A 14651-nucleotide genomic window follows, 5' to 3' on the forward strand; every position below is an offset into this window, starting at 1 on the left:
TTATACTTTACCCAGTACAACAAAAATAAGATGCTATTAATCATGTGTTTAGAAATGGAAATACTTTTCAGGGAACAGGAAACATTCTTTAGTGGACGTCCTTTTCCACAGTTATATAAAGTTCTGTTTGTGAGGGACCATGATTGTCTTTGGAAAAATAAAAGAGGCTGTTGTACGTGTAGGCTTTTATAGCTTAAAGGGATTGGAGGCTTTTAGTCTTTACACTGTGATCTTTGCAATGTACAGTGCTTCTGGCTCCTTGGTTTAAACTGGTGCTTTCTTCCTTAGTTAATGTGATTGCAGCAAAGCAGCATACTTATATTCTATTTATCGACAAGCATATAATGCAAATTTCCTTTGGAACAAAGTTATACGTGTATGCACATTTCATCTCAGGACACAGCACGGGGGGGCAGTGAGAAGAGGAATAGGAACTTTGGGCATAAGAATGCCCAGAACTGAGGACTTCCCTGGTGGTGCAGTGGTTGAGAATCCACCTGCCAATGCAGGGGACACAGGTTCGAGCCCTGGTCCGGGAAGATCCCACATGCCGCAGAGCAGCTAAGCCCGTGTGCCACAACTACTGAGCCTGCGCTCTAGAGCCCGCATGCCACAACTACTGAGCCCGCGTGCCACAACTACTGAAGCCCGCGTGCCTAGAGCCCGTGCTGCACAACAAGAGAAGCCACTGCAACGAGAAGCCTGCGCACCGCAACGAAGAGTAGCCCCCGCTCGCCGCAACTAGAGAAAGCCTGCAACAAAGACCCAACACAGCTAAAAATAAATAAATTAATTAATTAATTAAAAAAAAAAAAGAATGCCCAGAGCTGAGCGTGAACAACCCGGACCACAAAACTACAGGTGTGAGTGAAGACAGACTACCTTTGCCCCCCTGGCATTAGCGTTTATACCCATTTAGGATTAAGTTAGACGGTAACTACCTTTCTGACGAACGGTGACAACGAAAGTTTCTCTTATGATGAGACAGAATGGCCCCGAGAGGTGCTTCCACAAAATATGAGCACTCCTCAAAAAGGAACCAGCCGTGTTTTTAAACAATTCATAGCCTGCTTCTCATGCGCCAATAAAGTCAAATTCTACTGAGCACATGCTCCCATTTATCTTATTATATAGGCATTCTGTTGATCGTAATGCTGACTGAAAAAGCATCCAAGGACTCAAAACTTAGAACCCTGTCAACTGTGACCAGAATGAGCATTCCCAGATTTGTCTTGTACTAAACCTCTCTTATAACACAATTTATCTCACTCTGTAATATGATCAAGGAGATATTTAGGAGCTAAACACAAGAACAACTTCTACTTACGGCTGACACAGCTTCACCAGGTCCTGGTCTGTGGTGTTGGGAGGCAGCCCCCGGATATAGAGGTTCGTTTTGCTTAGCTGATCCCATCCTGAGCTGCTACTGCTACTACTGTTGTTATTACTGCTGGTGGTGCTGGGGCTGGGAGGGGCCATGGGGTGGGCTGGGACCAGAGACTGCTGGAAAACAAAGACGGCAGCGTTAGAACGCCAGACAGAACCGATTCAGAGGCTGTATGACCTCCCAACCAAGACGAAGTTACCAAGATACGCATACAGATTTATCTTCAGCTACTTTACTGCAGATTTTAATTTACACCTTAAAAAAGATCTGTTCATTCTACAAAAATACCCTCTCCTTCAACATGAATAATAGGATTTTACTCAGCAGAATATTCTCTACCTACACCTGAAACAGGACTAAGTTTTTGTAAGATTTTATTCACATACTTTAAGGAACACATCTGATACTCAAAACGAACTTGCATAAAGTTATTGATAATATCATTTTAATCTACAGTCATTTAGAAATCACTGGACTTTTGAAAAGGTTTTCAAATTCTGAAGGACACTTGATTGAAACTTGCTGACAATTTTATTGAGATGATTCTTAGGGATTAAAAAAAAACGATTACTCTTCAAGTGTAAGAAGGTTAGAGTTCAGTCAAGAGGCTCAAATAAGGAAGACTTCACCTAGTTCTAAGACAGGCCCATGGCTTCCTTGAGACATCTGGATGAGATTCACAGGTCGGCTACCTTTCGCTCTGGCTAACCTTGTGAAATTTAACCCCTGTGAGAATGGTGTAGAAGCTGGAAAACTTCCCAGGCCTGGCAGCAACCAAGGTAACTTTTACAAAGCCTGCAAGCCAGGCTCGGTGTGGTTTCAGTCGGCAGCCACCTAGGAAGAATGTCTGAAAATGTACTCACATCAGATAATTGTTAACCAATCGAAAGAAACCACAGTTCTCTGTCCCTATGCCACACACATGACCTTTGAGGAAGTTAAATGGTTCAGTTTGACATGGAAGTCAGCACACCCCAAAGTGTCCTCACAGCAAATGCTCTGCAGTTTCACACCAGGACTGGAATTGTTTTTACTTCACATCTTCTAAATAATAAATGGACTAACCAAGGGCATCACTGACACTGAGTAACAGTTTGAAGATGTAAAATTAGTCACTAGACATTCAACAAACTTTTCAAATCTTACAGCTTCATTTTTACTACCATAAACAAGAAAATGAGGCATCTCTAGGACACAATTAAATTCCACTTTAGGAAGTTCAAAACGTAGACCCCCTGCAATAAATATAACCTTGCTGACCTTGTCAGCAAACTCAACTTTCCAGGACAGATTATCTGGCTCTGCACCCAGTTTCTGCCACGGCCACCCTAACTCCACAGTACCCTGAGGCACTGGGCACCTCATGAATCTAGACATGTAACCATTTCTTCATGGCCTATACTACGAAGATGGTTCTTCTCACTGCCCAGCGCCCTTGCTAAATTAAAATCAGAGTCCAAACACCACTTTATCTCGAGGGATTCTTTTTCAGAAAGGAGAGGTGCAAGAAGGGTTAACAACAGTCAATGTATAAATGAAGGCTGAACTTGAACCAGGAACATCAGCACAGCTTAATCCAAACAAAACCTGTCTGAGATCATATCCTATCAAGTCTATCTGATTTATGCCCTTAATAAGCAGTTGAACTCAAATCCTTTCCTCTCATCCCTGGTTTGTCTCTAAGGGATAAAAACAGCTTTCCAGGTATAAACTAAGCCCTTCTCCTGCTCTGCCACTGTTGGCACCTCAGACCTCCCAGCTGTGCCACACAGAGGTCTGTGTCCCTTCTCCAAAGTCACTCAATATAACTGCTAGCTGCAACCTGCCATCAACAAGGCACCCTCTATTTCTCACTTCAGTGAAGAACAGAGGGGCTGGGAAGTTAACACATATATTGCCACCCTGTCCCTAGCCTTCGATTTACACAAAGAACTGACAGTTGTAGACATCTAGGCAAGACTGTAGTTTTTCTTAACTCGCCTCTGATTCATATCCGAGAGCCTGTGCTTGCCTCAAGCACAGCTTTTCACCATAGGACCTGGTGTGTTCAGCGCTGCAGTCGGGGGATGAAACGTGGTCACCTGGGTAAGCCTTGCAGGGGTCTGACAGAAGCTGTGGATTGGGTCCATGCCCACCTCGCAGTGGGATGACACCACCCAAAGAAAGTGAACCAGCAGGCATCTGAAAGACTGCATCCCAAGTCTGCCTCAGCTCTCACCTCTGCTCTTCTCTGGGGTGGAAAGTGGAGTGTCAGGCATAGACTTACACAATGAAAAGAAACATGTGGATGTGTGAGTTATCTGGAGATCTCCTGGACGTGAAGGAGCAGGCTTTTATTTATGTATCTATATTTGGCAGAAGCAGAGCCGTGATCTACATAGCTGATGGAATGCATCTTCGACCGGCCTCCATATTTATGACAGCAATATTTTCCCATGCTGGAAGTAGGTGGGGAGCATATACAGTCTGTGCCTCCCCACTTTCTCTCTAACCTACTCTTTGGGGGAAAGAAATCTCCTAGTATTCCGATCCCACCTGGGAGAAGGGAGGTCCCGAATGCATCCTGAGGAGGGTGACTGGTCTCTGGTGAGTCCTGGTGACCAAGGTTAAATTCAAATGAATCCTATTATCAACTCTCAGAAATAGTTGATGACTAAAGACAAGAAGCATTAAATTAGTCCAAGTTGTCCATATTCCATTTTCTGGTACAGAAAATTTTAGATCAAAGATTGAGTTTTTAGAACTCATTGAAATTAAAAATTTAAATCCTGATAAAGACTTCCTCATGTTCAAAGAAGAAAATGCAAACACAATAAAGGAGTTTATTCCAAAATATTCAGAATGGGTTAATGATAATTGTTAAGAGCAGGGTAATGATTATTGTCATATCCTGCATGTTTCATATGTGCCAGACACTGTGCCATGCGTCATCTTACTTAATCCAAACGAGACAGATGCATTATTGTTCTCCCATTTTGCAGATCAGGAAACTGAGTCTCAGGAGACGTTAAGTAATGTGCCATGGTCACACTTTTAGTAGGCGGCAGGGCTGCAATTTGAACTCAGATCTGCTGGACAACAAAGCCAGAGCCCTTGATCTGTACTCTGAATGGCACCCAAAACACTGTCTATATCCTAAATGAACTATTAATATTATTTCATTTTTCTGTGCCCATTCTTCCTGCAACTTAAATTATGAAATTGAAGTTTTTCTGAAATATGACACTTAATACCATTGGTGGCTAAGTTTTTTTAAGAAAAAAATTCCAAGGTGCCTTTAAGTTAATTTAATGAGCAACAGTCAACTTGTGCTTTTTTTTTTAACAAAACCCTTAAAAAGGTCAGTTTTTAAAATTCGACCTTATAAATCTTTTCATTAAAAGAATTCTGCAAACAATTTTGGAAAGCTACAGCACGTTACAGCCGAACATCAGAGTCACCATTTTAGGAAGGCTCCACTTAACCAGTGAAGAATGACACCCTCACTCCCAGATTGAAACACAAACACTGACAAGTCTTTATCTACAACTTCAGAACCCTGATCAATTTAAAGCAATTACACTTTGTAGTCAAGTGCCTCAACAGCATGAACTTGCAGACTTAAAAAAAAAACAAGAAAGAAAAAAAAAGCTTACAAGTAGACGATATTTTATCAAACTCTATTTTCATCACTGGTTGTCCTTTTACATTTTGCCTCTCAAAAACCCCTAAGCTGCCCTAGAATTTGAAAAGACACTCCCTACCTTCCACCCCTTGGATGAAGCATGTGGACAATTTTCACAAATTCAACCTATTTATTTAAGGAACTGGGTGGCTGAATGACCACAGCTAAGTGCTGACCATCCCACAAGAGCCTAGGAGTCTGTAGCTCAGCCTTCTCTGGCCTAATCTCACTGCTTCAGGTCAGGTAAACAAGATACCTATCAAGTTATCTATCCAAGGGCAGGGAAAACAAGCTAATTCAGTTTTCACAATAACATTTAACTAGGCTGAATTCGCATGCCTAAAGTGATAGAAAAATAAAGTTGGTGGTGAATAAATGGGTGGCTCTGTTAGCAGAGCCTCTCTGCACTCCCTGCAGGAGTGGGTGTGGGCACCAGCAGGAAGAGGGCTTGTCAACACTCAGGGAGGACTTCCTGTGTGGACCACAATCAGGGAGGACTTCCTGTGTGGACAGCACTCGGGGAAGACTTCCTGTGTGGACAGCTCTGATGCCTCCATCCCACCAGGAAAGCCCACTCACCTCCTACACTAAAAGACAGACACGCAGCAACTACACGTGCGGTAAATCTATTTCCCTCCCCATCACATCACCCCTCACCCCAATGCACGTTAAGAAGTCTCTTCTATATAAATGCAAATCTAAGTCTCTTTTAAAAACGGGATTAACCACGTGTGAACTAAAAATATATTAGTAATCATGTACATTGTTGTAGATTTCTATTCAGCAAAGAACAATTAAAAAACAAAGACCTGTCACTATAAATTCTATTGTCTTATTTCCTTCCTATTTCTAATAGGCTCAAGAATAGTGCTCTGACCAATCTTATAGCTGAAGCTGTTCTTCCCTCACCCCCTCACTTAGTAACTTTCCTAAGAATATACTTTGAAGGGATGGGAAACCCAGTATCTGCCTTTTAATTACCCTCAAGTCTTCTTTAAGGCTGTCATCCTCATAGTTTAAGGTTATAATCCATAATCCCTGTCCCCACCCTGCCACCCCCTACTACACACACACACACACACACACACACACCCCACCACCAAACAGCAGGGAGGTTTACCACATCAACTATTTCCTTTATCCAGAAGCAAAATAATCATTACAGTTGCTCCTGAGAGCAGACAGAAGTCATGGACATCATCATTTCTCCAGGAAATAGTATAGTATCAAGCCTGGCGTGAACTGAGTACTACACAAAGGCACTGTCTACCAAACTAACGCCATATACTGGTTCTTCTCCCAAAGCTTTCAAGATACAAAGGAAATTTAATAATTTAGGGAAATTATGGAACGGGGGTGGGGGGCAGATCATCTGAATAGGCCAATTTTGTCACAGTCAGAACATTTTTGTTGGTTTGTTTCCATTTAGACATCTGAGTGGCTCCAAAAGGGCTAGGAATAATAACTGAGAAAGATAAAGTTCCTGGCACAGGGAGCTGGGAAAGTACACAGCTGAGAAGTGGGAGGTGAGTTAGTGAGAGATGAGAAGCTGGCCAGGAAGCAGATGTTCTTCCGGGTAGGCCAGGAGGCGAAAGGACAGCACCGACATTAGCCCAGAACAATGGTGCCCCTTCACACATGCAGGGTCTTACTCACCCATCATGTGGGAAGGAGGACAAATGGGCAGATATCAGGTAATCCCATTGGATGCCAGGATATCAAAGCTTAAAATCACATAGCTAATTAGTTAATGAACTGGGTCTCATATTGTCACTGTTCCTTGTTTGGAAACAAACTTTGTAGCCTCAAACTATGAAACTGAGCAATAGGTTATTCAGTATTCTTTTGCTGGATTCTGTCTGTCGACGCAGAGAGGTCCATGTTGTTATGTTGGCTATTTAAAAAATCTAAAACTAAAAATTCCCAAGGCTTCGTAATTAATATTCACTAAGATAGTTATCAAATCTCATCCTTAAATGTAAAGTTGCAATCTCTACATAGAAATCTCTTTACCTAAGTCCATCAGATAAAAAAAAATAAATTTCAGACGTGCACTGAAATTTTAAAATGTACCATTCCGGTGAGTGATGCGGACAACGGAGGAAGTGAATGAGTGTGTGGGACCCGGGGTTGGTGAGAAATCTGTATCTCCCTCGCAGTTTTGTTGTAAACCTAAAACTCCTCTTTAAAAAAAGTCTTTAAAAAACAAAAAAACAGGGACCTCCCTGGCAGTCCAGTGGTTAAGACTTCGCCTTCCAATGCAGGGGGTGTGGGCTCGATCCCTGGTGGGAGAGCTAAGATCCCATGTCTCGCGGCCAAAAAAACCAAAACATGAAACAGAAGCAATACTGTAACAAATTCAATAAGGACTTTAAAATTGGTCCACATCAAAAAAAAAAAATCTTTAAAAGCAAAACAAAAAACAACATAAAGATTCCACACTGAAGGCATTAAGTATGTTATTCACCGGAAAACTGGAAGGCCAAGAAAGTAAGTGAGGGGCTTAAGGCAACGGGTTCAAAACTTCCTTACCAGAAAGCACATTCATTAGGAAGGAAAAGCTTTTAACAGTGGGCTCCTGGCCTTATCTACCCTTAATTGCATCACGTAAAATGGTGTGGTATGGTATGGTTTCTAAAAGTAGTTAAGAGTTCAACCAAGTGCTCATCCCTGAGATGAGATGAGAGGGATGAGAGGGCCTGGGACAGAAAGGTTGAAGGCGGCTTCACTGAGGGAGTAGATGGCTGAGGGAGCTGGATATTAACAGCAAGTCATTAAAAACAGAGGAAAGGCAGTCCTGAAAGGGGTGGGTGTGTGGGCAGAGGAGAAGAGCCGACCAAGATACAGATAGGAAGCATCATTCTTCATGAAGCCAGGGAAAAGAGCAACCTCTTTTCCTTGGTCTTTTCCCTTGGTTGGCTCAAGGGTATGCTAGGACAAGCTGATGTTTGGGGAGGAGAAGGTGCGTGTGGGGGGGATGACACTAGAAAGGTAGGAGGATTACCTAGAAATCGATATAGAATATCGATATAATGTCACACATGACTGTTCAGAGTCTCACAGGGAGAACAGAAAATTTTAAGATGATAAATGAAGAGCATAGCTTGTGGGGGACATAAACCTAAGGAAATTCTCCCCCCTCCTCTCTACATACAAAAGAAAAATGACTGAATGGAAAAATCTGCATATCTGGAGTCCAGTCTTGCCTTGGCCAGTAACTGGAGCATCATTTCTGAGCAGCACAAGGTCCTCGCCTGGGAAATGAGGTTAGACTGGGTGATTTCTAAGCTCCCTTCCATTTCCGAATTCTAAGGCTGGATAATGCTTCTGGCTGTCTCCAGCTAAGGCATATCAGGACAAAACCCAGCCAAGCCCCTGGGTACTCTTATCTACCTGCACCAACAGCCAGAGGAATGGAGTAAGAGGTTGAATCAGCAGACCCGAGAAAGAAGACTCACCCAACCACATGCGCAGCTAGAAGACAGACAGGAGTCGCACTGTGGTCTCACCTCCGTATACCACTTAAGCCAAGCACAGAGTCCCTATTTAGCCACAGATGTTTGTGAGGAAATACAGTAAATACAGAAGCTATGCTAAAAGTACAACTAAAGTTTAAAGAAACAAATTTTAAAAAAATTTTTTTAAAGATATAATATTCAGAGTTCTTAGAGCCAGAGTGGTCTTCAGATGAAAATATTATAGCTGAATAACTTGGACCTACTGAGACTTTTTGTTGGTTAACAGCTTCACATCTTTCTGTTTCAACATGTAATCAGTAAAAAGTTGCATTTCACATTCTATTTAATCTCTTATACATCAAAAGACCATGTAATAGCTCCAAAACCACCTTAAAAGAAAGTTCATAACAACCAGCTATTGGAAAACGGTAAACAGAAAATCCTGCCAAACTCCTGGTACAAAATTGATTACTCTCCTGGATTCTGAATGCAGGTGCATAGAGAGTGTTTTTATTCTCTTTTTGGGTCTCAAATGAAGAATTTTCAAATCCACACCTGTTTTGTTCCTTGACACAGAGCCCTGCAAAGGGACAAGAACAAACTCTTCCTTTTTACTCAAAATAAATTGAAAAAAGGAAATTTCCTAAGGGAAGTGCAGCATTACCTTTATCATGACAGCTCAGAACACCTCTGCAAAGCCTGAATTTCCTGCCTCACCCCAATGGAGTTAGGATACCAGCATGGTCAACTTCCTTCCAGCTGTTTTTGTTTTTTTAACATTTTTATTGGAGTATAATTGCTTTACAATGGTGTGTTAGTTTCTGCTTTACAACAAAGTGAATCAGTTATACATATACATATGTTCCCGTTTCTCTTCCCTCTTGCATCTCCCTCCCTCCCACCTGCCCTATCCCACCCCTCCAGGTGATCACAAAGCACCGAGCTGATCTCCCTGTGCTATGCAGCTGCTTCCCACTAGCTATCTATTTTATGTTTGGTAGTATATATATGTCCATGCCACTCTCTCACTTAGTCCCAGCTTACCCTTCCCCCTCCCCATATCCTCAAGTCCATTCTCTAGTAGGTCTGTGTCTTTATTCCCATCTTGCCTCTAGGTTCTTCATGACTTTTTTTTTTCTTAGATTCCATTATGTGTTAGCATACGGTATTTGTTTTTCTCTTTCTGAGTTACTTCACTCTGTATGACAGACTCTAGGTCCATCCACCTCACTCCAAATAACTCAATTTCGTTTCTTTTATGGCTGAGTAATATTTCATTGTATATATGTGCCACATCTTCTTTATCCATTCAGCCGATGATGGACACTTAGGTTGTTTCCATCTCTGGGCTATTGTAAATAGAGCTGCAGTGAACATTTTGGTACATGACTCTTTTTGAATTATGGTTTTCTCAGGGTATATGCCCAGTAGTGGGATTGCTGGGTCGTATGGTAGTTCTATTTGTAGTTTCTTAAGAAGCCTCCATACTGTTCTCCATAGTGGCTGCATCAATTTACATTCCCACCAGCAGTGCAAGAGTGCTCCCTTTTCTCCACACCCTCTCCAGCATTTATTGTTTCTAGATTCTTTGATGATGGCCATTCTGACCGGTGTGAGATGATATCTCATTGTAGTTTTGATTTGCATTTCTCTAATGAGCTGTTTTTAAAACTCTATGTATAGTACAGTTTGTATTTTCTAGCATTTTTTGTAAGTAAAGAATTATTGCTGAGATTGCAAAGTCCTCAGGGTGGAAATTACCTATTTAAAAATATACTTTCTTTACACTACATAACACTTATTGAAAGTACTGTAAAGTGATTAACTAAACATAAAGTTAGAAAAACATGAGCCAGTTTACCCCCAAAAAACCCCAAATGAATTTATTCAATTTTTTTTTTCCCAAGATGCAAAGGGACATGTGAATAAGCTTGCAGCATTATGGGTTTCACAAATCAGTCCCTGGAGAAAAAAGCATTATCTGTACTTTCAGGAAACTGAACAAGTATTTGAAATCTTCCCATAATAATAATACAAAAAATGAAATCATATCTGACTGTGCTGTGATTTGTATATAGCCAAAGTAAAACATCAACAGGAAAAATTTTTGAGTTACAACTCAAAAAAATTAATAATCACATTTATTGCTTTTTCATGGTACAATTTAGCAGTTTACATCTGACACAATATGGATAATTAATGTAGGACAGCTTTTTATTATGTATCTCTGTGTATGTATTTCTACGTAAATGTCTGTGAGCAAGCAGAAGGGATTAAGCAGATAGTTGTCTCTGAGACACACTGTCTCTGAGACACAAAGCACAGTGGCTTTTTTTTTTTTTTTTTTTTTTGCCTGAGATCCACCTAAAAAATTAATTTTTTGCCTGAGATTGAAACACTGTATACACATACAGGCAAAGACATAGAAGTTATTTTCCTTTACCCTATGCAATGTACCCTAACAGTACCTTTTCTTGCCTATTTCCTTAAATAAGAAATGCTGGTAGCGACTTAGTAGCGGCCTACTAGATTGATTCCACACCCCACTAATGCTGCCACTTGCAGGTTACAAAACAGTGCTCTGCTGCGTTTCTCAAAACTTGATGCGTACAGGAATCACTTGCATTGTTAAAATGCAGATTTTGACTCAGCCACTTGGGTAGAGCCAAGATTCTGCAGTTCTAGCAAGCTTCTGGGTGTTGCCCATGCATAAGGCAGGAAGGACTCAGGGCAATAAATACTCTTGGTGAGTGACAATGAATTCTGGAAAGGGCCCTTTCCAACTTTAAGAAGGAGCAAGGTGCATCTATCCATAAAATGAAATGAAAACCTCTGTTCATCTGCTTTCCAGAGCTGAGAGAGACATCAGAGATCATGCAGTCCCGTAATTCTCAACTGGAAGTATAAAAGAATATTAAGAGATGGGTGGGGAGTGGAGATAGGGGCAGTATTTTTATTTTTACTCAAGAAGGCTTGACTTTTAAAATGTTGATAAACACTGATCTAATTCAATACCTTACTTTCCAGGAAACCCCTCTGAGGCCCAAAGAAGTCAAAGCATGTATATGTCCAATGTCGTACAGCTAATTCAAGGCAGGACTAGGTCTCCCTTCCCACCAGTGCTGTCAAAGGGCACCAGCCCTTATTTGCTACAAGGATTATTATTATTTGCTACAAGGATTATTAATTATATTATTACAAGGATTAGCAATTATAATGGTACATGCCAAGTTTTCTCAATGAGTCTTAAAAAGGAAAACTGATGTGCTAGTCTTGTTAAGGTATCATAGAAAAAGTATGTATTTTGTACTGCCTCTTTTATACCTCATATTTTAGATTACTTACTTGGATGTCTAAGTGTATGCTAGACATCCAATTTCCTGCTTACCAAAAAAAAAAAAAAAAAAATTTACAATTCAAACTTCCTAAAAAATCCTTGTGAGTGCCACCACTCTATTTTTGTGTTTATACTAAAAATTTGTGAATAATACAATCACTATCTGTACCATCTACAAGAAGATACATAAATCAAACAGCTTAATTATAGCAGTTTGTTGCCTTTCTGTCAGAGAAGTACATTCGGGGTCAAATGGCAATTTAATAAGCTTAGGTTAGAAACCTTTGAATAGTCTCTAGAATTGTCCGCCCACTCTCTAGTCTCCCTATGTATGTCACAAATTCACTCACTTAAACCAAGAAACTTCAACCCTCAGTTTCCTTACAAAGAAACTTAGAGACTTGGAAGATTTTCCTTTCATGTATTCCAGTGTCTGGTTTTATCCTAAAGCTTCACAGTGGCTATACTCATATTCATTCTCTAAGACGAGCTGGTTTTCCTTCAGAAATCCCCAAAGTTATGAGAACCCTGCTCCCAGTAGCTCACCAGTATACTTAAAGAACTGTTCCTCTTTTGACCTGGGTAAGCATTTCTTCATTTTTTTTTTTTTTTTGCAGGAACAAGTTTTCTTCCCTGTGGGATTTCTCTTGTATATTTAGACTGAATATCCACTGCTTACAGCAGCCCAGAGACTCTCCTCTCTCTTGTGGAGCCAGCCCATGCACTACTGCTGTCTAATCACTTCAGGACTGATGGTATCAGCCTTGGAGTACCTGGGTGCCTTGGAAGGTAACCAACCCAAATGCTGGCAAGGTTCACTCCTCTCTTCATCTTTTCTGAAGTAGATAAACTAACGTACAACTTCATTCTGCAGTAAGTGGAATCTGGGAAACAGTTTTAGTATTTATGTAAGCCAGACAGGACTTCTTTTTCAAAAGAAAAATTATTTCACAATACTCTTTGTTTAAAGTAGGGATTGTTGCTCAAGAAGAAAAAAAGTGAAGCTATTCATCTTCCTGAAGACCTTTTATTTTCTGTTGCTCAAGTTAATCACAAAGCATCATTTTCATCTGAAACTGATTGAAAGTTGAAAATTTCAGAGGGACCTTCTTTTCCAAGAAACCTGGGACAGTATGATTCAAGTTCTAGCTCTCGGTAGAAAGGAGACCCGGAACCTCTGTGAATTTGGGGGGTCGGGTATGGGGGTCACACACCCCACAGCAGCACAGCTCCATTGAGCCTTTCCATCCCCTTTTCCTCTCCTTATATTTAGTTTCACTATGTAGCATATAAAATATCCTTTACCTTTGCTTCATGAAATCAAACATGCAATCTTTCATTCTCAATCATGATCAGATTAACCTAATTTATTAGTGACAGGTACCCAAACTGGATTTCATAAATCTCTGTCCTTCTAAATGCACAAGAAAATGACATCATCTCTTCCCACCCATCGACAAAGAAACACAGTGGTGAAGACAATAGTACCTAAATGGAAACTGGCTTCAGAAGACTCTATACTCGATGACCAGTGATGAGGGGCCAGCTCTCTGCACCCACCCCACCTAAACCAAAGCAGCCAATGAGCACTGCCGGCACAGGAAAGGGAAAAACACTGCTGTGAACCCCTGTCCTGACAGAGCAGACGGGAATGGTCCAGGTGTGGCCTGCAAGCCACCTAGGATCTCCTACGCTCTCCGGATTGTGTGAATGTGAAGTAGCAGCAAGGATGCTTCAGGGAACCTGTGCATTACCAAATCATTTTGCTGAAACAGAAAAAATGCAGGAGGCGGACAAAAACAGTTTTAAAATTTCTATTTCTCCATACAGACATCAAAAATCCTAAAATTCAAAAAAAAATCCTAAAATTCAAGTCTTTGGATATTTCCTTTCCATTTTGGACTAGATTTAATCTCAAAACAGTACTCTCTGCCCAATTTAAAAATCGGGACATAGAACAAAAGAATGAACTAAGAAGAATGGTAGATTTTTTTTTTAAAGACCAGAACCAGGCACTGTAACTTCTAGTATGGGGGGAAAAATTAGGAATGAATGGGCAAACTGCCTTTTCTACACTCCAGCCAGGGAAGGTGGAGAAGGAGGTCCTCACCTCGAGGCACGGAGGGTGCCAGTCAGCCCCTGCTCTGCTTTGTCTCTGCAACCCAGTAGCTGCTCCCAGTTACATAAGAATTATTCAAATTACACCATCATCCTACTTTTAGGAGAACTTCCAGTACCAAGCAAATTAGGAAGAGATGCAGATCTAAAAAACAATTTAATCCTGCCTGAATACATTTTTCGAAAGGTAGTATGTAAATTGTAAATACTGAAGCCAGAATTTATCCATTAAAATCTTAGGTTATCTCACTCCGCTGTCCCCAGAAATACACATGGAAACTTTGCCTGCATCACCTACATCGGAGACTCTAACTTCATCTTCGTTCTTTCTTACTGTAAAATCCAAACATACCTTGCGATAATAGCTGATGTGCAAATGCTCGCTAGCAGTTATCTTTCTAGAAAGAGACAAGATGTCAAGAATAATACTTTTAATTGAGGGGAGTAGGCTTAGCCATTTGTTTACCTGTTTTAGTTGGGGCTGTAATCTGTGATCGTTTTACTACCAAATTTACCTAGACAATCTTTAAAAAGAGCGAAATAAGCAACAGCTAAAGGGAGAACACCATTTTAAACCATGACAGCTTACTGCAAACATTTTTTTCTAGAGAACTGAGTGTTATTCACCGTACTGATCGCTAACGTTGTTGAGCATTTATTGTGTCTTTTGGTACCAAGCTAGGTGCT

The 14651-nt window shown here is 40.8% G+C and overlaps 1 protein-coding gene across 14 annotated transcripts in view; it reads right to left on the reverse strand.

Annotated features, from left to right (window-relative positions):
• Window positions 1–14651, reverse strand: part of RBMS1 (RNA binding motif single stranded interacting protein 1) — a 212577-nt gene that overhangs the window by 93294 nt on the left and 104632 nt on the right. For 11 of the 14 annotated variants that reach the window (XM_049712083.1, XM_049712072.1, XM_049712080.1 and 8 more), the window contains exon 2: window positions 1328–1503. In XM_049712083.1, the coding sequence (XP_049568040.1) occupies window positions 1328–1503 (176 nt within the window). The remainder of the gene's footprint in view (window positions 1–1327; window positions 1504–14651) is intronic. The other 3 variants (XM_049712070.1, XM_049712075.1, XM_049712073.1) reach the window with 1 other exon arrangement.

This window comes from Orcinus orca, chromosome 7 (genome assembly GCF_937001465.1).
Source record: "Orcinus orca chromosome 7, mOrcOrc1.1, whole genome shotgun sequence".
NCBI lineage: Eukaryota > Metazoa > Chordata > Mammalia > Artiodactyla > Delphinidae > Orcinus > Orcinus orca.